At 48.7% G+C, this 22051-nt stretch overlaps 1 protein-coding gene across 2 annotated transcripts; it reads right to left on the reverse strand.

Annotated features, from left to right (window-relative positions):
- Positions 1 to 164: 164 nt before the first annotated feature.
- CUNH20orf27 (chromosome unknown C20orf27 homolog) lies at positions 165 to 14967 on the reverse strand. 2 transcript variants are annotated; one of them, XM_021226354.2, is made up of 6 exons: positions 14836 to 14967; positions 8084 to 8200; positions 5164 to 5306; positions 1985 to 2123; positions 1002 to 1124; positions 165 to 806 (listed from the first exon to the last, which is right to left on the reverse strand). In XM_021226354.2, exons 2-6 carry the CDS (start codon positions 8100 to 8102, stop codon positions 706 to 708), a joined length of 525 nt encoding a protein of 174 aa, XP_021082013.1. In that variant the 5' UTR covers positions 8103 to 8200; positions 14836 to 14967; the 3' UTR covers positions 165 to 705. The 2 variants fall into 2 exon arrangements, with proteins under 2 accessions (XP_021082013.1, XP_021082012.1); XM_021226353.2 differs by having other exon boundaries at positions 1002 to 1127.
- Positions 14968 to 22051: the final 7084 nt, after the last annotated feature.

The raw sequence follows: 22051 nt of genomic DNA on the forward strand, positions 1-22051 counted from the left end.
GATGCACTCCCACCCAAAGTAAGCAACTGGCCCCAGGCCTAAAAGGCATCCGTCCCCTTATGGTGCTAGTATCATGCAGTACCGCTTCCTCCTGACGACACTGGCCCATCTGTGAAGGACAGGGTAGTCTCCCAACCCCAGAGAACAAAAAGCACCCACTGGTATCTACTGGAACTTTTATTTATTAAGGAGTCTATCCCAACCAGTCATTAAAAACCAAGTACCACAGACCTGAGGGGTGGGAGCTGGGAACTGTACCTCCTCACCACACGAACGGTGGTGGGGAAGATGGAGGGCCAGCAGAGGTGGAGACGACAATAGCAGCAGCAATGGGGCATCAATGTCACACAGACAGAGCCACTCCATCCTCTCCCAGTCCCTAGCTAGAGCCCTATGGCTTGGGGTGGAGGAGGTAAATCCCACCCCAGACCCCTCCTCTCGGATAGCCTCCTTGGGACTCAGCTCATTTCTTCAGTCAGGAGACTCAGGCACATGGGAGGAGGAGTGGGAGGAGGCCACAGGAGAGGCAGGATGTGGCAGGAATGAAGGCAGACGTGGGAGGCAAGAGCAAGGGCAAGCCCTGCCACGCCCACCCAGGGGAGAGGTGAGGAAGCCACACCATCACGCAGCATGTCGGGAAGCAGGTGGAACTTAAGGCTCAGGGGCTCAGGCAGGCAGGCAGGCGGGCAGGCAGGGCCCCAGGCCTCAGTCGAAGCCGTGCCAGTCGCTGTGTTCTGAGTCGTACTCCAGCTCAGCGCCCACACACTTGACACCATCCAGCAGCATGGGTGTACCGTGGTGCCGGTCTGCAAGGCAGGTACCACAAGTCAGTGTGCTGGCTGTGTCCTGGTACCACACAAGGTATTGCACAGGGACCTCTCCCTTGCATTGGCTGGGGAGCCAGGGGAGGACCCTGCCAAGGAGGTTAGAACCCCCTACCAGCTTCAAGATTCCCTGTCCATGCTCCTTCCTCCAACCAGACCTACCCTGCTCTCACTTACCCATGACCCGTGCCTGCACCATCACACGCACACAGGCTCCCGTGTCACCTTCACAGGCCAGCAGCATCTCCTCTTTGAGAACGCCCTCTTTGTGTGCTGAATACTCACACTTGATGCTGTACCCTGCTGGAGGACAGGGAGGAGAGGCTGTCAGTGCCTCCCACAGCTCCTCTGTTTTGTCCCAGCACTCATAGTCCTCCAGAGACCCAGCCCCACAAAGCTGGCACAGAACTTAAGAAATGCCCCGTTGTTTCAAAGAAGGTCAGTGTGCCTCTAACTCAGCATGCTCTAAAGGTAGAAAACAGGCTCCAGTAATGCTTTTAAGAGAAGGGTCCCCCTGGTGTCACATGGGAAGGTGGGAGAAAGGTGATGGAGAACAAGGAGAGGCTGTCAGAGTGGGCTTTCAGCGAGAGGAAAGGACTTCCTGAGCTCACTGACAGGCAAGCCGTCAGGAAGCAGTAGTGGCGGGGACAGGACAGAAGCTGGAACTCAGCAGCACACCCTGAACCTGGCATTCCAGTCTCTGCCAGGCTGGGGCCAGGAGTGGGACAGGACCAGAAGCCAGCTGGAGAATCAGCCCAGAACCCACAGCCAGAAACTAGTAGGTGCTAGGCATTAGCCATCCAAAGCTAATCGCACAGCTCCAGCCTTTTTATCCCGGAAAATGAGAAGGAAGGCTGGAGGCCCAAAGACAGTCCTCAGGGGCTCCATCTCTGGAACCTCTCCACTGAGGGTATCACCAGGCAGTGGGCAGGTGCAAATCTGCAGTGTATGGATGGAATGGATGTCTCTGTCTAAAAGTGGAGGCCTGGGCTGGAACTGCTGTTTTCCCACACTGTAAACCCAAGGAGGTGCCATGCCCCGGACTTCTGCTGAGCTGCCTATTTACCCTACCTAGGGAAAGGGCCAAGAACCCCACTCCCACTCCCAGCAGGCAGTCATGGCTTGAGGGCAGGCCTCCAGCAGCCCAGAAGAGGACCTACCTTCAGGGATGGGAGTGACACTGAGGAGCTTGAGGTGCAGGCTGTGGACAGGGGCCTCACGGATGTCTTTGTTCAGCCTGCGCACAGGAGGCAGAGTGAAGGTAATCTCATACCTGTGCAGGATCTTCAGGAAGCCAACCTGCAGCAACAGGGGTTAAGAGAGAGGCATCGTCACTGCTGCTTCTCCTAGGGCTTCAGCGTCTGCCGCCTATGCTCCTGGAGGGCCCTGGAATCTACTTTCCCGGGAGCCCAACTCTTGTTATTCTCCAGCTGTTCTACCCTCATGGCTCCAGGCCTCTTAACAGAATCCCTTCCCCTTGAGGCATCCCCAGCATCTGTCTCAGAGGCCCCACAGGCCTCTGCGGTCAGCTTTATAGGTAAGAATATGGAAGACAGGAAATAACTGCCTAGAGGCCACACTGAACTACAGAAAAGTTCTTCCTAGACCTCTTGGTCACTCCTAACCTGTGTGGTATACAATAAGAAACCAGCCAGTTCCAGGGAGGAGAAGCTTAACATTCAGCTCCTGTCAAGACCCAGCAGCCAGTGTCAGAACGGTGGTGTTTTTGTTACTTGACAACATGGGATCGGGAAGAGGACAGAACTGGAGAAATGGACATGAGGGTCTGGGGTATAGCTCAGTGGTAGACTCAGAAGTCAACATGTGTGAAACCCTGGTTTTAATCCCAGGAACAAAACAAAAAACCACAGTAAACCAGCCGTGGGAGTCCACAGCCGGCCACAAGCCAAATATTAACCACTGAACCTGTGATCCTATCGACACACAGTAATGATGCCTGCCTACCTGCCCACTCAGAGGTACCATGTGACCAGTGACCTCTGCTCATGGCCCAAGCAATTTCTCTTGTCCAGACGTACTACTTGGCCAATCAGTACGGTCCCTCTGGGACAGGAGCCTTGGGAAATTTTTGGTGTGAAGGGTCATAAGCTAAAATGGCTGCTGAGCATGGTGGCATTCTGAAGGCTCATTTCTGAACCAGGCACGGTAGCTCACGTCTACCCCCAGCACTAAGGAGGCCAAAGCAGTAGGACTGTCACAAGTTTGAAGCCAGTCTGAGCTACCTACTGAGTTTTAGGCCAGCCTGGCGACACTCTCAAAACAAAGAGCTGGGCGTATGGCTCAGTTAGTAGAGGGCCTGTCTGGCATGCGTGATCCAGGGTTTGATCCCCAGCACCAAATCAATCAGGCATGGTGGGGCATACCTGTAACCCCAGCACTCTAGAGGTGGGGGCAGAAGGACCAGCAGTTCAAGGTCATCCTTGGCTACACAGCCAGTTCAAGGACAGCTTGAAGTACATGAGACCCTGTCTCAAAAAATAAACAAAACAACACAGTTTTTTTTTTTATTTGGGGGGGGGGGTTGGCTTAACACACATACTATACTGCTGTGGAGGGCAGAAGACAATTTGCTGGAGTTGGCTCTAACCTTCCACCATATAGGTTCCAGGGACCAAACTTAGGGAGTCAGGCTGGGCAAGTACTTTGACCTGCTAAGCCATGTCAATAGCACTCAAAAGTTTTTCAGATCTAGTGAGCTGGCATAGTGGGCTAAAAGGGTACTTGCCACTGACCTGGCAACCTGAATCTGGCCCCCAGAACCCGAACAGTAGAACTGACTTTTATGAGTTGTCCTCTGGCTTTACACCTCCCCCTCCCCAAAAATAAATGTAAAAAGTAAAAAAAAAAAAAACCAAAATGGCTTTCTGGGAGCTGCGTACACACAGTAATCATTTTAAAGACTCTTTGGCTATATTTGTCTGCTGTGACCTGGGGCCCAGCTGTGGCACTTGCACAATTTGCCAGGGAAATACTCAAAGATGCTAAGACAATGCTGATCAGCAGCTAAATTATAGCAGGAATGGAAACAATGGGAGCACCCAGGAACACAGAAGCAGTCATGGCATATGCCAAATACCAGATGGGGTAAAATCTCACTGAAAATTATTTTCTAGCAGGCAGGAAACAGTTTGCCAACAGAAGCAAGCAAAAAACACCATGTCCACTGTGATAGTAGCTTTGGAAAACAAAGCTTTGAAAAAGGTGTAGTAAGGTATTTCCTAGGGTCACTTCTGGGTGGTGTGACTATGACTATGGCTACACTTGCCTTTCCTGGTAATTTTTTTAGTGCCTTTTTTGTTTATTTCCCTGGGAATCATCAGCTGCAGAAGAGAAAATGAAGGCTTTAAAATTGGTTAGAAATGAATTCAAACCTTGGACCCCTCTGAGAAGGGCAGCAAGCCTGTGGGGCTAGTCTCCATGGACCAGCCCTCTGGCCTCTCACCACAGGGCACTCCTGCTCAACTCTGGGACCCTGTCTTATTGACCTATCTGAAGGCCTCAGTCCTCATTCTCCCCAGCCCAGCCCCTCCAACAATTCCTTTCTGTCCCTCCCTAGTGCGTGTGGAACCTAACTGCATCCAAGCAGCTCAAGGGGTCATGCTTCTGGGTATATGAAGTTTGGCCATGAATAACAGTGCTCCGCTGACACAGCTCAGTACAAGTGTGTGTTTAGAGTGTGCAAGGCCCCAGGTTCGTTTGAGATACTACCACCACAAGGAGCCAAACCTGGCAAAGAGTAAAACTAACAACTCATCATCACCATAATTAGCCACATCACATACACACATCCTTTCATTCTCACAACAACTTTGTGGGGCGTGAATAGCCAGCTAGTGTGACAGCTCAGCAAGTAAAAACTTGCAGCCAAGGATGATGAGCCTTGGAGCCCACAAAATGGAGGAAAAAACACTCCAGACTCATGCAAGTTGTCCTCTGACCTCCATGTAACTGTGCCATGCACGCTCCCACAAAACAACTAAATTTAAGAAACAGAAACAAAGGGAGGGAGGAGACAAATGGGGGCAAACTGCCCAAGGCCACAGAGACAGGACAGATTACCTAGATCTGATCCAGGCCCATGACACCACAGCCTCCAACCAGTTTTCTATGGCTCTTGTCTGGGTTAGGCCACTGACAGTAGCCTTAAGTCAAATAACACTTGTTTAAATCATTCACTGATTCCCTTACCAAGGCTCAGGAGAGATAAAGATGTGCCTGTGAACCCAGCTGTGGAAGGGGTCATACAGATAGGGTAGTTTCTAGAAACCAGGATACAGGAAGGTGGAGTGAAGCTGATGACAGGGAGGAGTTCACATACCTTGACTAGAAAGCTGTTGTCACTCTCCTGAGTAACCATGACCACTGAGTCATGCAGCTTTTCATCAAAGTGGACATGGCTCTGGGAGCCTTCTGCATCATGGCCTGCTGCAAAGCGGATACTTCGGACTCTGGGCTTATTGCCTAGGAAGAGGAGGAGAAGGTTCCAGGGGCTGCTGGATTCACTCACCTCCTCGTTTCCTCCCCATGCCCAGATGCAGCATACACTGACGAGGCCCCTTCCAGGTAGACACTGTTAATCTTGAGGCTTGAGCATTCCCACACACCTCCCTGTGTAGTCTTCCCACAAATGTGCATGCCCCAGCATAAATATAAGAAAAATTTGCTGGGCAGTGGTGGCACATGCCTTTAATCCTAGCACTTGGGAGTCTGAGGCAGGCAGACTCCGTGAGTTTGAGGCCAGCATGGTCTACAGAGAGTTCCAGGACAGCCAGGGCTGTTACATGGAGAAACCCTGTCTGGAAAAATAAACAAAACAAAACAAAAAAGAAAGATTCCGGGGCTAGCTGACATGGAGAGAAAGAGGCTGGCACTTTCCCTACTATCATGCAGTACAGAGATGAACCCTCCACAGTGCCACACTCTCCATCCCTAGCATCTAGTGTGTGTGTGTGTGTGTGTGTGTGTGTGTGTGTGTGTGTGTGTGTGTGTGTGTGTGTGCGCGCGCACGCATGTATGCCTGCCTGCCTGTCTCTCTGTCTGTCTGCCTGAGTTTATATGCATAATGTGCAAAGCAAGAAGGCACTGGATTTGCCAGGTGTAGTGGCACAGATCTTAAATCCTCTGGGAGGCAGAGGCAGATGAATCTCTGTGAGTTCAAAGCTAGACAGCACTACATAGTAAAACAGTCTTAAAAAAGGCAACAGATATTCAGGAACTAGATTTATAGGTGGTTCTGCACTGCCTGGTGTGGGTGCTAGAAACTCAACCCAGGTCTTCAGTAAGAGGACTGCATGGGAACATCAGGGGAGGGGAGACGGAACCGAGAAAAGAGAGGGGGATAAGAAGGCATGGGGGAGCAGGAAGGTTGAGTCGAGGTAAGAATAGAGGAGAGCAGGATGAGAGATACCATAATAGATCGCGTCATTATAGGCTTGAGGAGAGAGCTGACACTAGTGAGATCTCCAGAGATCTACAAGGATAACAGCAACTGGCAAACTAAGCAATAGTAGAAAGACTACATTAATAGTCCATCCTTGATGGTAGGGTTGATGACTACCCTATATGCCATCCTAGAACCTTCATCCAGTGACTGATGGAAACAGAGACAGATACCCACAGCTAAACACTGAACTGAACTCCTGGAACCTAGTGACAGAGATGGAGGAGTGATGAGCAAAGGGGTCAAGACCATGATGGTGAAACCCACAAAGACAGCTGACTGGATAAGGGGGAGCTCTTGAATCCCAGACTGATGGCTGAGAGGCCAACAGGGGACTGATCCAGACTCCATGACTGTAGTGCCAGTGAGGAGGCCACAGAAATCACTGGGGCCTTGGGTAGTAGATCAGTATTTACCATGGTTTATGAATGATCTTTGGGAGCCCATTCCAAATAGAGGGATGCTCTCTCAGCCTGGACACATGGGGAAGGGCCTAGGTCCTTCCCTGGATGAAATGACAGACTTTGGAGATCCCCCAAGGAGGGCCTCACCCTCCCTGGAGAATGATGTGGGGATTGGGTGGGGAGCTGGGAGGGCTGGTAGAGGGACAAGGGAGAAGGGGTGGGAGAGGGAGCTGGGATTGACATGTAAAGCATTCATGTTTCTAATTTAAATAAAAACATATATTGAAGCCGGACGTTGGTGGCGCACGCCTTTAATCCCAGCACTCGGGAGGCAGAGGCAGGCGGATCTCTGTGAGTTCGAGGCCAGCCTGGTCTACAGAGTGAGTTCCGGGACAGCCTCCAAAGCCACAGAGAAACCCTGTCTCGAAAAACCAAAAACTAAAAAAAAATTTTTTTAAACCATATATTGAGGGGAGAAAAGATGCTGAGCATCTCCCCAGCCCCACTAACACTGCCCCTTCCAGGGTTGTTAGTGTATGAGATAGGCCCAGCCTGAGACTCCTGATAACCCAACCAACCTGGGGCACAGTGATAAGAATGAACTCTAGGGAATCTACTTGCAGTAGGAGAAATGAGGTGTTAAAAACCACACTTTTGAAAAACAAACAAACAAACAAAACAACTGGCCATTTAGAAGAGGCTATAGCTGCCACTCAAGATCAATAGTCACTAGGAGCTAAGAAGCAAAAGAAGTCTCCCAGTTCATCCCACACTGTTTTCTCCTCTGTAGATGAGAGATATTAGCTTTCACTGTGATGTGTTAGGAGTCCTAAGGCCAGAAAGGGCAGGGATTAAGACATAGTGAGTGACTGGGAGATAGCCAAGAGCCTGAACTTTCAGCCTATGGGAACAAAGGGCACAACCCCAGTCCTCTGGGACCCTCCAGCAAGGCCTTAGGCCTGGACTGGCATTGGCCTAAGTTCTTGGATACTCAGTAGACGCCCGGGGAGCCAGTCGGACACAGCCATCATCCCTGTTGAGCCCCATCAATGTGATTCTCAGATCCTTTGCCTAAAGCTTTCCAGGTTCATGCTGAGGTCCTGATCCAGGTCTATGATGTTCACCCCAGGCCTACATGTCCTTTAAGACCAGTGGAACAGAGGGACTGACACACGGGAACACAAAAGCATATACTTCCATAGAACCGCAAACCAAGGAGCAAGCAGGAGTCAGGGCTGATCTCCTGGACTCAGGGCAAACACTGGCATATCCTGAACAACATTTGAGACATACCATATTCAGGGCTGAAACAAGCCCAATATGCTACAACACTCCATCTGCCAGAGGCCACTCCAAGAGTTCATGCAAACCTACAGACCCAGGACAGCACTTACCTCTGTTGGCTGCAGCCATGGACACCTTCCCTGCCACTGGGCAAGACACACAGCTCCTGCTTGACACTGCCACTCAAGCTCAGCAGCCTGCCATGCTCCAGAGACAGTGGCAGGAACCTGAAGGATGAGGAATAAGGAAAGCAGGAGTTAGGACCACCCATCAGCCCATGGCTGGCAGGGATCAGAGAGCTCTGTTTGGGAAAGACTTCAACCTTGGTTGCTTTCAGGAAACTCAGATATGTCTGCCTGACTCTTCTAGCACGAGTGCGCACGCACGCGCGTGCGCGCGCACACACACACACAGGGACATACATACACCCCTCCACCCAGCCCTGCCTGATACCCAGCTAGCTTCAGTTGCCAAAGTGTCAAGTGAGAATTCATATGTCCAGCCAACTTAAGGCTGGCAGGAAAGACAGCTCAGAAAAAAAGGAGGCTTTACCGGAGTTTTTCAGAGGCTATTTCTGGCATTGCTGACCCCAAAGGGCAGTCCAAAGGATTATATTATTTAGGTATGCACCCAGTTCAAATGGATACAGATCAGTCAACAGTAGGCTTAGAAGTGGGCAAGAATACATGTCCTCATAGAATTTCATATTCATATTCTAAGAGTCAGTTAGGGCCACATACAGAGCAGAGTCCTATAGTGGGGGTGTGCTCCTTTCTGAGCCTAATATTCAGACCCAAGGGCTGCCTTAGTGTGAAAATAAGTCTAAGGAGCCGCCGCTGAGATGGACCAGCAGGTTAAGAGAGGCACTTGCTGCCAAGCCCGATGACCTGAATGTCATCTGAGGAACCCACATGGCAGAAAAGAAACAACTCCTGCACTTCTCCTCTGACCTCCATACATATGGTAGCTACTGCATGTGCAAGTGTACACACACACACACACACACACACACACACACACACACACACAAATAAACAAATGTAATAAAAAAAGAACAACCATGAGGCATTCTTAGGGTGCCTCTGATGGGTCGGGTGGAGCCCATTTAAACATTAAAAGAATAGTAAGGGCACCTGATAGAACTGATGGAATACACAAAACCAACACACACACACACACACACACACACACACACACACACACACACACACTTACACAAAAGGTAGGAAGCAATCAAAAGAACCCAAACCCTCATGTGCCACCACTGAGGGCAGCAGTGCTCAACTCCCTGCTATGGAAACAGGCAATTAAAGAGAAATAATCCAGCCTGTATCTTGTAAGTGAACTGCCTTCTTTATAGGCAACTTCCTGCTAATAACAAAGGATCAAATGCTAAGTCATTCTGCACTCCTAAAGAAGCAAATGCCAGAGGCAAGGACACTCAAGATCCTGAACCATGAGACAGTACACAGATGCCCAAGTGGCACTAACAGATGATCTGGCGATCCTAAGGGAGAATGACACAAGATTGTAAAGGGGAGCTAGAACACTCACTGTGGGGCGACCAACACTCATGCCTCCTCATGTGACACAGCCTACATGCAGTCACAGCATCTGTGACAAAGGATGACTGACTGATGAAGATGCTTAGACTAGACCTAACTGACCTCTATGCCCAACTTTTTAACACTAAACCCATGGGATGGTGGAACAAATTAAATAACTGTAAGCATGCAATGAGACCATCCAAAAGGCAGGATATGCCTGTCACAGGACAACTGACCTGTTTCTTTCAAACTGCAAGGGGGAGGGGGAACAGGGAGATTGTTCTAGATATAGAACTGGGCCACAGCCTGTTTTTGTTTGTTTGCTAATAAAGTTTCATTGGGTCACAATCCCTCTTGTTCATTTGCATGTCACAGCTTTTGCACTAAAACAAAGCTACTCTGAATAGTTGTGAGAGAGACCATAAGGCCTACTCAATCTAAAATGTTAATCTATCATCCCGTGTTAGATTAACACCCACACAATGCTCCAAGGAGAAAAATTCTACAAGAAACCCAACCCTTTTCACCTTATCAACTATAAGAAATGGTGGAAGGAGCTTCTAACTCCCTACTAAAAGAAGACATTTGTGGGGCTGGATGGCTCAGCAGTTAAATGTACTGCTTTTTGCAGAGAACCTGAATTCATGTCCTTGAACCCACATCAGACAGCTCACAACTCCTGAAAACTTCTAGTCTCCTCTTGGCACCTGCATTCATGAGTACAAATCCCCCACAGAGATACATACATATAACTAAAAATTAAATAAATCTAGGAGAGTGGACATTTGGAGTTGAATGTGGTAGCATGGCTTTAATCTCAGTACTGAGAAGACAGAGGCAAGTGGATCTCTGTGAGTCTGGTCTACATAGCAAGATGCTCTTAAGAGAGAGAGCCAGGGGCTGGAGAGATGGCTCAGAGGTTAAGAGCACTGACTGCTCTTCCAGAGGTCATGAGTTCAATTCCCAGCAACCACATGGTGGCTTACAACCATCCACAATGAGATCTGGTGCCCTCTCCTGGAGTGCAGACATACATGGAGGCAGGATGTTGTATTCATAATAAGTAAATAAATCTTTAAAAAAGAGAGAGAGAGACAGAGAGAAAGACAGAGACAGAGACAAATATTTGGAAACCTGAAGATGTAACTCAGTTGTAGAGTACCTGCTTAATATGTGGCCAGGCCCAGTACTGCATAAATTAATAAAGACATCAGAAGGACTGGAACAATAGTTAAGAGTATTTGTTGCTCTTACAGAGGACCTAGGTTCAGCTCCCAGCACCAACACAACAACTCAAAACCAGGGGACTGTTATGATACCTTTCTGCCTCCTCAGCTACATAGAAAGTTTGAAGCCACTCCGAAATACTGATTTTATTCAGTGAGGTAATGGAATTGTATTATAAAATGTATGTCCATATTTTTCAGAGGAGCACACTGAAGTGTTTAGAGATGAGTGACCCAGGAATGGCCTTGGATAGTCCAGAGAATGAAGAGAAACCACAGAATAGTGTAACAGTCAATGGCTGGGTCTGTCCAGGGCATGAACTCAAGGTCCCCTGTGTACTGAGCAGTCCTGGGAACCACTGGGGATGAAGTTGGCCTTTCTTTCTTCCCCACTGCCTGTTGACAGAAAAGCCCATCCAGACTCCCACCATGGTTAGGGTGTTCACATCTTGGGTCTCAGGACAGCCCTGGTTGAAAGAGGCCTCAAGATATGAATGGATGTCCAAGATTCCAGACTCTGGAATGCAGAAGCAGGCAGAACAGAAACAGTCACCATCAACCCCCCCACAGAAGCTACTTCCCAGGCCCTGGAATGAAGAGAGGCAAGCTATGCTCTACTCACCTCTGGAGAGGGTAGCTTGGTCAGCTTGCCTCCAGGGAGCCTAGCCTCAGAAAAGAGTTGACTCCTATTAACATTCTAGCTACTTCCTAAAGTGGTAGATTCCAGGCCATGACAAATAACCAGGGTGGCTGGCCTTCTTCCTTGCAGGGGCTGTTCCAGACACACTTCTGCAGTCCTGGGACAGCCATGGTGCAGTGTCTGTCAGGCTCTTCCATATCTCAAGACACTCTCTAGAGATGTGGATGAAACTTGACCAGCAAAGGCTCCCACGAGCCCTTCTCTGACCTGGAGTAGTCAGTCTACCTTTGCCCAGGCTCTCAGCCAGAAATTCCCCCAACTCCCATCTACACCTAAGCTCAGCACCAGCCCTAGCATTGTAGGAAAGCAACACACACCACTCCAAATGCCAGGGCAGGCCTAACAGCTTCCCCTTTCACTCTCTGATTACTTGTTTTCAGTCTTTCCTCCATAAAGGGCATGATTGCAGCATTGCCAAACTTTCCCAGCATCCATCAGAACATCAGAGTGGAAGGTGAATTCAGTTTACATTAGTTGATTGAATAAATGACATCCCAAAGGAAGCCCCACTAGGACAGACATGGTGTGGGCAGGGCCAGTGACCCTCAGGAACTTCTCACCCTAATCTCTTAGCCAACTCTTGCTCTGAAAGGCAACCTCCTCCCAACTGAGGTTTCCTTCCACCCTTCTTCCTGAGGGTTACGACAGTCAGTTAGTTCCCTGCTCATGTCCACCCTGAGATGAGCAACCTGCTGAAAGCAAGATCCCCATTTCCTGCAGTGGCCAGAACTTAAAGGAGAGCCATCGGCCAGGAACTGCCTGTAACCCTAGGAACCGTCAGGCTAATAACTGCAGGGACCCACAAGAGCCTGGAAAAACCAAACCTCCTTTCACAACAGACAACCTGCCAGTGGCTGCCCCCTGGGAGCTACGCTCATCCACACAAATTCCTCATTAGAAGCAGGAAAAGAGGCCACTGGGCCTCCCCCACTGTAGTCCTGTCCTGTCCTCAGGGAACTGCAGGCCACCTCACAACCCCTAGCCTTTCCCTGCCTCCAGCTGCACCTGTGCTAGCCACATTCCCACTGTCACCAAACCACACAGACCCCCAGAGGCAGCAGTCAATCAAATTCAGGTTCTGCCCTTGCTGGCTGTACAGATGAGCCACTTTTTTCTCAGATAGAATGTAAACAGTGGCCTGGTCGTCCTGGGGCTTGGTGCATCTGTGCCTAAAACACTGTGAAAATGCCCCCACCAGGTACTCTCCACACTACCCCCAACCACTGCAAAAACAAAGCTCTGAGGGCCTGGTTCTTCAAGCAAAGGCAATTTTACTGGAAGAAAGGCACCAGAAAACAAGCACTTCCGGTCACTCTTGGAGGAGCCCACAGGGAGTTCAGCTTCTCCAAAACTAGCTAAAAGGTTAAAGAGCATCTCTTCTCTTCCCTTCCCTTCCCTTCTTTCTTCTTCCCATCCCCTGGGCAGCCAAGTACCCAGAATACTATGGAGAAGGCTGCTGAGCCTTTCCTGCTTCAGCTCCCTCATCTGGAAAAGCAGATGATGCCCCTGTCTTTAGATGGCATCATCAAATCATGAGTGAGAGGAGTGAAAACCGGGTATGGCAGCAGGCAAACTTGGGAAGTAGAGGCAGGAGGATCAGGAGTTCAAGGCCATCCTTGGCTACACAGTGATTCTGACGACAGCCTGAGCTGTAACGAGATAATATCTCCAAATAAAAGGTAGGCACATAAATAAATACAACAACCCATACAGACCAGGGGTGATACCCTGGACAGCTGCAGGATGAGGAAGATTGGAAAGCTGAGGCCTTGGGGGACGCCTTCAGATGCTCTTAGGGAAAGTGGAGTAACAGAAAAGCTAGGCAGAGGAAGACTGCTTTATGGGTACCTTTCCTAAGAACTAGCATGTAGGTAAACGACTGGATAGTACAGAAAAACCCAGGCCTTGCCTGAATCCAGTCCTGGCTGCAACTCCAGCCTACCCTGTTCTAGCAGTCAAGCTCCAAGCTAAGAGCCAAAGATGGTTTACCCGTGAAAAAAGCAGAACTCTGTTCCATGGAATTGTGAACCTCTTCGTCCTGAATACAAACATACCTCTTCATCTGGAGGCAGACCCCAAACTCCAAGATATCACAAAGGCAATTTCAGCTTGACCTGTGCTGTGTAGCTGGGAGCATGTCCCCAGATCTTTTAGAGCCTCCTTTCTCAATCATTCTTCAATCACCATTCTCAGCATAATAGGGGCCTCTCTCTACTCCAGATCAGAAAAATCACCTTCTATTCTTCCCTTACAACCATCCTGGGGCCCAATCACAGCTCAGTCGGCCCAGTACAAGCACCAACCCTGCCTCCCTTAAAGCTCAAAAAATGACACCCACTGGAGTCTCAGATGGGGCCACATGAAAGTCAAACGTAGAAGCAATCTCACATCAACTCAGCCTTGACCTATCTTCCAATCCCCCTTCCCCAAAGCCAAAGATGCTAGGACAGTATGGGTGTTTTGTTTTCTTTCACAGAGAAGGGAAAGGCTGACCTGTAAAAAGGGTGTTACCATGCCTCCTGTCTACCAACAAGTGCTGCCCTCCTCTGTCCAGCATCCTCTTCTCACATTCCCCCAGTCTTCAGCCAGAGAAGATGTTGGGATTCCCCTGGCCTCTAGACTCTGTTCCATCCAAGAAGCAGAGGCCAGGGGGTGACAGCTGGTCCTGATCTCCCTCCCACCCACCACCACCCTTCCATACCACCCCCATACACTCCCTGGTGCAAAGCAATGGCCCCCCATCTCCGCAACTCACCGCCAAGACTAAAGAGTAAGACTCAAGCTGTCCAAAGGAGCCCTGTTCACTAACAAGAGCACTGGTCCGGAACCCAATTCAAACCATTTATGAGAGACTCTGGGGAGGCTCTGGATCTGGCCCTGTGTCTTTAGTACCGCCATCGCTGTGGGTGTGGCATTCTCCACCCCACTATTATTGTCTTCTTGGGGGACAAGAGCAGCAGGACGGGCCTCAGATGTACCCATACCGAGCGCAAGCCCATGGCTCTGTCTGTCTGAGATAATACCCCGCGCTCTTAGCTCGCCCGGCTGACGCAGGAGTCTCCGGAGCCGACACTCCCAACATCAACATCCTCCTCAGGATCGTGCCCAGGCACCGGAGACTCAATGGCTAGTCTTCCAAGGTCACACAGAGACGTGGGGACCAGGTGGGAAGGGGGCGCCAGCCCTATTTACGCCCCCGCCCTCAGGTGTCACTTGTACCCCAACAGCTAACCGTCATTTGTGCCCAGGACCCCACATCCCCTACCCCATCCCGCTTCTGCAGAGTTCCCCAGGCCAGAAAGCAGAGCCTCCAGCCCAGCACAGAGGGGGAGCTCAGACCCGAGAGCCGACTCTGGTGTACTAGGTGAAGCCGGGAAGGCCTATCTCACCTTACGGGAGAGCACCGCGGCCGGGCGGGCAGGAACGACCGCGAACCCAGCGGCAACAGCGGAGCAGGCTCTAGAGCGCGAGGAACAGCCCCGCGCCGCAGCAGCCCCGCGCCACGCCTTCTCCTCCTTCATTGGCTTGAGGGGCGGGGAGGGGCGGGGCTGTGGCACTTCAGACCAATGAGCTGGCTCTGGAAATCACCAATGAGCAACGAGCTTCCATGTCACGTGGGTGCGGAGGCTCCCCCCCCCCCACGAGTCGGCGTCATCCTAGCCGCACGAGCTCTGCCGGTGAAGCGGGCGGGCAGCTGGCAACTGCTGGTGGAAGCCGACTACAGCTGCCTTCCCCACGAGGCTTCCGAGCCGCGGCAATTTTGCCTAAGAGCTAAACAACCATCTTTCCCACTCGACTGAATCTGGATTTCTGTGTCTTCCTTTCCCATTCCATTCCAGCTAAACATGCGAACAAAGAAAGGCACGCGGGGGAGTGGGGGAGGGAGCCTATGCGGGCGCCCCCGGGGACAGGAGCTTCTGCTCCCGGTCTCCTAGGAGGCGGTCGCCATGGCAGCGGGATGCGCCTGGACCCACCCTACAGGGTGTGGGCGTCTCCATAGAGCACGTGGGTAAGAGGCACAGCCAAGGGTTTTGGATTTTTGCCACAGGCCCACCTGTCGGTGCGTGAATTTCTCTACCCTTATATACACTGACGTCCAGAACACACAGGTTGACTCCTTCCAACTTAACTAGTGGGGACAGGACTTGCACCAGTGAGAGCTTGCTTGCTTTTCTGATAGAATGTGGTTCCCTACCTTTGAAGAGTCCTCAAGCTCTCGAGTTTCCCAGTGTCTTTACAGCCCTTAACTCTCGATCCTCTGTCTGCTATTGTTTTCATAGTGTCTTTGCCTTGTTTCAGAGGGCCTAGTGTTTCCCCTCTGTCTCCCGCAGAACTTCTCAAACTTTTGTCAGTGTTTCGGGTGGTACGTGCGCTCCCTACTGTTGAGAAGATTCTGTCCTCCAGCACGGACATTGAGAATTTTTCATTCTAATCCCAGCCTACTTAACCCCTACTCCCACCTTTCCGAAAGCCATGTCATGTAGTCCGTATCCGCTCTTTGCCAGGTTACTAGACAGTGGGTCTTAAGTAGCCAGCCACCATGCCAGGCAAAAGTAGCCTGCAGATGTATAACCTTCAGAGGCTTTTATAAATAATTACTCCTCTTGTCCGTTTGCCGCTCGTTCACAAAAGGATTCTGATTTCCAATCTTTTCTTGAAATGTCAGATCTAACAATACACACAACCACATTTCAGATAGGACACAAGGCTTAGAAGTAGTGGTTTCTGCTTCTTGGGAAGACATCAATTTACCATAGTTCCCTCTGATCCCTATTTCTCGTGTTTATTTTACTGCCTGGGTTTGTGCTGCCTTTCCTCTCCTGCTTTTACTTGAAAACCATCTTTTGGTGAAAAGCACAGACTAGTTGCTAACAGTTCGCTGTCTGGGGTCATTTTCTAATTGTCAACTCCTTTTAACGTATTTCCTGGATATGTAAGATGAGCAAGCTACCGTGCTGCTCCCAGTGCAAGGCGCCCACAATTTACTGTTGAACACCTCACAGAAAGAACTGTGTTTCCCTGTTCTTGTCAACACTGCTCGCAGTCCCAGACTCTGAGCATCTTGGCTACCTGGGAAAACCTGTGAGATGGAGCTGCCTGTAGTAAGGCATGCTGCATGCTTCCAGAAAAGAACACAGATGGTTCTGGAGTTAGACTTTGAGTGCCATGAGAACACCAAGTTAGAAGTTATATGGCTGTTGTGTTGCTTCTCGATGGGTCTGTATACCAAGAAGAAGGTACACCAGCATCAGAAATGTCCCAGCCTTTAAGATTCCTGTGCCCAGGGCCTTATTCAAAGCTAGGACACCAGATTCGATGGAGTTAGGGGCAGGTCCAGGTTAGTAAAACATACAGGGCACATGGAAAATACCACTTCCATCTCCAGAATACTCTGAACTTTATTAAATAAAAACTAAGCTGAAATCAATTTCCTTGAAAAACTGATAACATCTAACAAAGCTGATGGATGCTTGGGGGCTGGAGAGATGGCTCAGTAGTTATGAGCATTTGCTGCTCCTACAACCAGGATTTGAGCCAGGTAGGGTATGGTGGTGCACACCTTTGATCCCAAAGACAAGTGGATCTCTGTGAGTTCGAGGCCAGTCTGGTCTACAAAGAACAGCCAGGGCTGTTACACAGAGAAATCTGTCTCAGAGAACAACGAAACAAACAAACCCAGCAGGGATTTGATTCCCAGTACCCATAGTCACAACTGCCTGTGACTCCAATTCCAGGAGACCTGGTGTCCTCTTCTGATATCCGGGGACTCTGTGCACATGTGGTGCACACACACACACACACACGCACACGCACACACGCACACGCGCACATGCACACGCACACGCACACACACACCAGACATGGGAATACACACTGTTAGCCCCAGCACTGGGGAAGCAGAGGTTTGCAGATCTCTGTTGAGTTCAAATCCAACTTGGTCTACACAGTGAGTTCCAGGTTAGTCAGGGCTAAATAGTGAAACCCTGTCTCAAATAAATAAATAAATAAATTGTTTGGGGAGGGGTGGGATGCAAAGCAATAGCATATAAAAAGTAAAAACAAATTTCTTCTGTTCTTCTGATGGGACCCTAACATAAAATATAGCCATCTGTTTGTAGGAAATACCCACACTGTTATCTAAAGTGTTTGCACTTACTGAAACTCCAATTAGTACAGTAAAAGAGCCAGTTACTTCACATCCTCACCAATAGAAAAACTGGCAACTATTTCTTGGAAACACTGCACGGTACAAGCTAACAAAGGAAGACCACCAGTTCTCGGTGTTTGCCTCTGCTATGAGCCAGCCGTGCCCCTTTTTTGGAACAATGTCATAATATCCAGACTACAGATATATTCATTTCTTTTGTTTGAGGCACAGTCTCTCCCTAGCTAGCCTGAGGCTTGCTATATAGACCAGGCTGGTCTCCAATTTGTGGAGAATCATTATGCCTCTGGCTCCAGAGTGCTAGTATTATAGGCATATGCTACCACACCCAGCATATAACACTCTCTAACCTAGAAACCCCAATTATAAAATTTGTCATCCAGATAACTCCTTGCGCAATGCTGTTATTAGGGTGTGAGCCTACTAATTGCTGCATTACTATTATTAATAATAAAATAGGAAATAAGTATCCAAGTATAGGATGATTAAACAAAAGTTTCCAAAAGAGGAAATTTTCAGCACAGCAGCATGGAAGAATCTTGTATCAGTCAAAGTTCTCCAGAAAAGCAGAACTGTTTGAAACCAGCACAAAAGCAGAACTGAAAGAAAGAGACTGAGTGATTGCTTTGGTATAAGGAGTTGGCTCACAAAAATGACGGTGGCTGGTGAGTCCCCTGGTCAGCAGGGTGACTTGGTAGAGGTACAGGAAGGTAAATTATTCATTCGGTTCCCATGCAGATTCTGAGGCTTGAAAACTAGGAGAGCTGATGGGGTAGCTCTGGTACAAAGGCCATTAGGCTTAGGCTCAAGACTCAGCAAGAGCCAATGTTTCTGCCTGAGTTCGAAGAGAAGGTTGGGTGGGGCTGAGCTGCCAGTTCAAAAGTCATCAGACTATAAGAATTCTCTCATACCTAAGGGACGATTAGCTGTTGTGGTCTACTCAGTCTTCCCACTGATTGGATGAGGCCAGCCTACCCACAGAAGATAGGGCAATCTGATTCACTCCTCTACTGATGTCCCAGAACACTCCCACAGAACACTTAGAACAACACTGATTAAGTGACTGGATGCCCTGTGGCCCAGTTAAATTTGTTCATAAAATGAATCCTCACAGATCTACATGAGGTACAGAACACAGAATGCAACACATTTCCCTGTGTGTAAAGAAGAAGAAACATAAGACAACAAATGCACTAAGTATCTAAGACCTGCTACTGTCTCACCCACTGCTAGGCCTATAGGTGTGACTGGTGCATGCCTACAATCCCAGCACTCAGGAAGCTGATGCACAGGAATTTAAGTTGAAGACTGCTTAGAGAGACCCCATCTCAAAAAAGTAAGAATATTCTGGAAGGATGTCCAGGTGTCCTTTTACGTGTGTGTGTGTGTGTGTGTGTGTGTGTGTGTGTGTGTGTGTGTGTGGTGTGTTTAAATCATGGGTATGCTTAATCTATTCAAAACATTAAGTAAGAATTTTTAGATGCCATTTACATGCTTTCCGTCTACAGGAATGTCAGTCTTTTTTAGCTTATCTTTTTGTTTGTTTTTTGTTTTGTTTGTTTGTTTTTTCAAGACAGGGTTTCTCTGTGTAGCCCTACTTGTCCTGGAACTGCTCCATAGACCAGGCTGGCTTCCAACTCACGGAGAAATGCCTGCCCTGCCTCCCAAGTACTGGGATTAAAGGCTTGTGCCACCAATGCTTGTCCTACTCATCTTTAAACATTTGGGAAATTATGGAATGAATAAACTGGAGGGAATCAGAATTTATGAGTTTAGAGAATAACCTGTGAGAGTAAGTTCTCCCTTCTACCATGTGGGTCCAAGGCATTGAACTCAAGGTGCCTTTACCTGATGAGCCATTTCACCAGACGATTTTAATTTGTTGTTAGATTTTTGTTTGGTTCCCAGTTAGTGGGACTGTTTGGGAAGGATCAGGAAGTGTGGCCTTGCTGGAGTGGGTGTGATCTTGCAGGAATGGATGTGGTCTTGTTGGAGGAGGTGTGGCCTTTCATTGAGGTGGGCTTTGAGGTTTCAAAAGTCATTTTTTTTTTATTTTTCGAGACAGGGTTTCTCTGTGGCTTTGGAGGCTGTCCTGGAACTTGCTTGGTAGTCCAGGCTGGTCTCGAACTCAGAGAGATCCACCTGCCTCTGCCTCCCGAGTGCTGGGATTAAAGGTGTGTGCCACCAACGCCCGGCTCAAAAGTCATTATTAAAGCCAGTCTTGCTCTCTCTTTTCCTACAACTTGCAGATTACGTGAGATCCCAGCTACTGTTCCAGCACCATGCCTTCCTGACCCCAAGATCCCCGCCACGATGATCATGCCACCTTCTAAACCTGTAAGGAAGCCCCAACTACATGCTTTCTTTTCAAAGTTGCCTTGGTCATGGTGTCTCCTCATAACAACTAAGAGAATTCCTAATTCCCAATCTTTTCTTTTTGAGACAGGTCTATGGATTTACTGTGTGGCCAAGGATAATACTGAATTTTCAATCCTTATGTCTCTGTCTCCCAAGTGCTGAGATTACAAGTATTGGCAACCACACCTTGTACTAGGTAAACGTTCTACCAACTGAGATACAGTCCCCAGCACATTCTTAATATCATTCAGTCATTGATTCCATAAATAATTCACACATATAAACCCACCACCTGCCCCCAAGTTACATTGCAAATAATGTAAACTGAGTTTCTTTCATATTTCTCCAACCTCCTCTCAAAGGGAACTACCACTGCCCTCAATTTTGTTCCTTCATTACCACAAAAGGAAAAATAGCCAGTTGTGGTAGCACATGCCAGTAGGATTTGCTGAGAGAGGCAGAGGCAGGAAGATCACAAAAGGAAAAACAACTCCAACAATTCTTCCTGATGTGGATGCCAGTAAATAACCCTTCCCTAAATGTGGACTGGACCCCATAATGTGCTTCTGATAAGCAGAATATGGCAAATGTGTTGGGATATCACTTCTATGATTACATTACATGAGATGATTATAATTTCCATCTTGCTACCCACTCTTTTAAAAATTATTTCTGATGATGTATATGTGTGAGTATGCACCTATGTGCAGATACCCTCAGAGGCCACAGGTTATCAGATCCCCCTGGAACTGGGGTTACAGGCAGTTGTGAGTCCTAGTCCTCTTAACTACCTAACCTTAGCTCCAGTCCTTTAATTTTTGGGGGGAGAGTTTTTTTGAGACAGAGTTTCTCTATGTAACAGCCCTGGCTATCCTGGAACTCACTCTGTAGACCAGGCTGTCCTTGAACACACACAAAGATCAGCCTGCCTCTGCCTCCCAAGTGCTGGGATTAAAGGAGTGTGCCACCACTGCCTGGCTAGTTTTTTTTAATCAAGGGACTGATCTGTTAACAGAGTGTGCCTCCTTCCCCAGTTCAGCTTAAGCCTGAGGGTGAGGTCACAGTTCTAGCTGACACCTCAACCTTAACCTTGTAAGCATCCTGGAAGCTGAAGATCCGGCTGAGCCATGCTCAGATTTGACCCTCAAAAAGAATAAAAAAGAATAATTAATTAATTAAATAGAAAGACAAATCATGTGTTGACTCGAGCCTTTGCATTGGTAGTAATTTGTTACACAGTAATAACAATAGGTAACCGGCACAAGTTCCTTTTAATTCTTTTTCTTTTTACATTTATTTTAAGCTCATATATGTTTGTGCACCACATGTGGGCCTGGTGCTATGGAGGTCAGAAGAGGGTGTTGGGGCCCCAGGAACTGGAGTGATGAAGGAAGTGAATGGTCATGTGGGTGCTGGGAATGTCCTGGCTCCTCTGCAAGAACAACAAATGCTCTAATGGCTGAGCCCATCTCCCGACCCATCGTTTCAGCTCTGTATGACTGTTGTAGTGTGTGTGTCTCCCAGAACATAGGGCCCAAGAGTTTCTCCCATGAAATATGCTGAATTATACCTATGAATGGAATGGCCAGACCTCGGGATTTACAAATGTCAGCGTTATTGTCGGTCAGCTAATCATTAGAGTGAAGGTCTTACCATGATCAGAGTATCTTGGTCAGGGTTTCAAGTGACATGTAGCCACCATCCATAGGATTGAGATCAGTGTGTGGACAGGGTTGAGAGTCATACAGAAAGCTTAAAGAGACAGAGAGAGTCCATGGGCAAGGGTGGGAACCTGAGTGGCCACAAACTGGTGAAAATCTGCAGCTTGGATTTGGACAAAGTTGGAGGATACTGGAGGGAGGCTGGAGGTGGAGTGGGGTCACCCAGTGCTAGAAGTAGGCTGTCACACTTTACAAAACCTGCCCACTGACAGTACCATCAATCTAATAAGCAGTGGGACCCATAACATGAGATCCACAGGGTCTTTATGAGGACAGCTAGGTGAAAGGGATAAAGGACATGGCAGGAACTCGCTGCCTTTGGGGACCATCCAGGCAGAAAGAAAAGGCAGGCACAGGGAA

Source organism: Mesocricetus auratus, unplaced genomic scaffold, assembly GCF_017639785.1.
Source record: "Mesocricetus auratus isolate SY011 unplaced genomic scaffold, BCM_Maur_2.0 Super-Scaffold_100004, whole genome shotgun sequence".
NCBI classification, from domain to species: domain Eukaryota; kingdom Metazoa; phylum Chordata; class Mammalia; order Rodentia; family Cricetidae; genus Mesocricetus; species Mesocricetus auratus.

Bases quoted from the DNA above. Each gene is read 5' to 3' on its own strand.
- CUNH20orf27 (XM_021226353.2), bottom strand. The intron at 2,124-5,163 runs GTATGTGAACTC...CTGTTGCTGCAG, and splicing joins ACAACAGCTTTCTAGTCAAG to GTTGGCTTCCTGAAGATCCT. The intron at 1,128-1,984 runs GTAGGTCCTCTT...CCTGTCCTCCAG, and splicing joins TGTCACTCCCATCCCTGAAG to CAGGGTACAGCATCAAGTGT.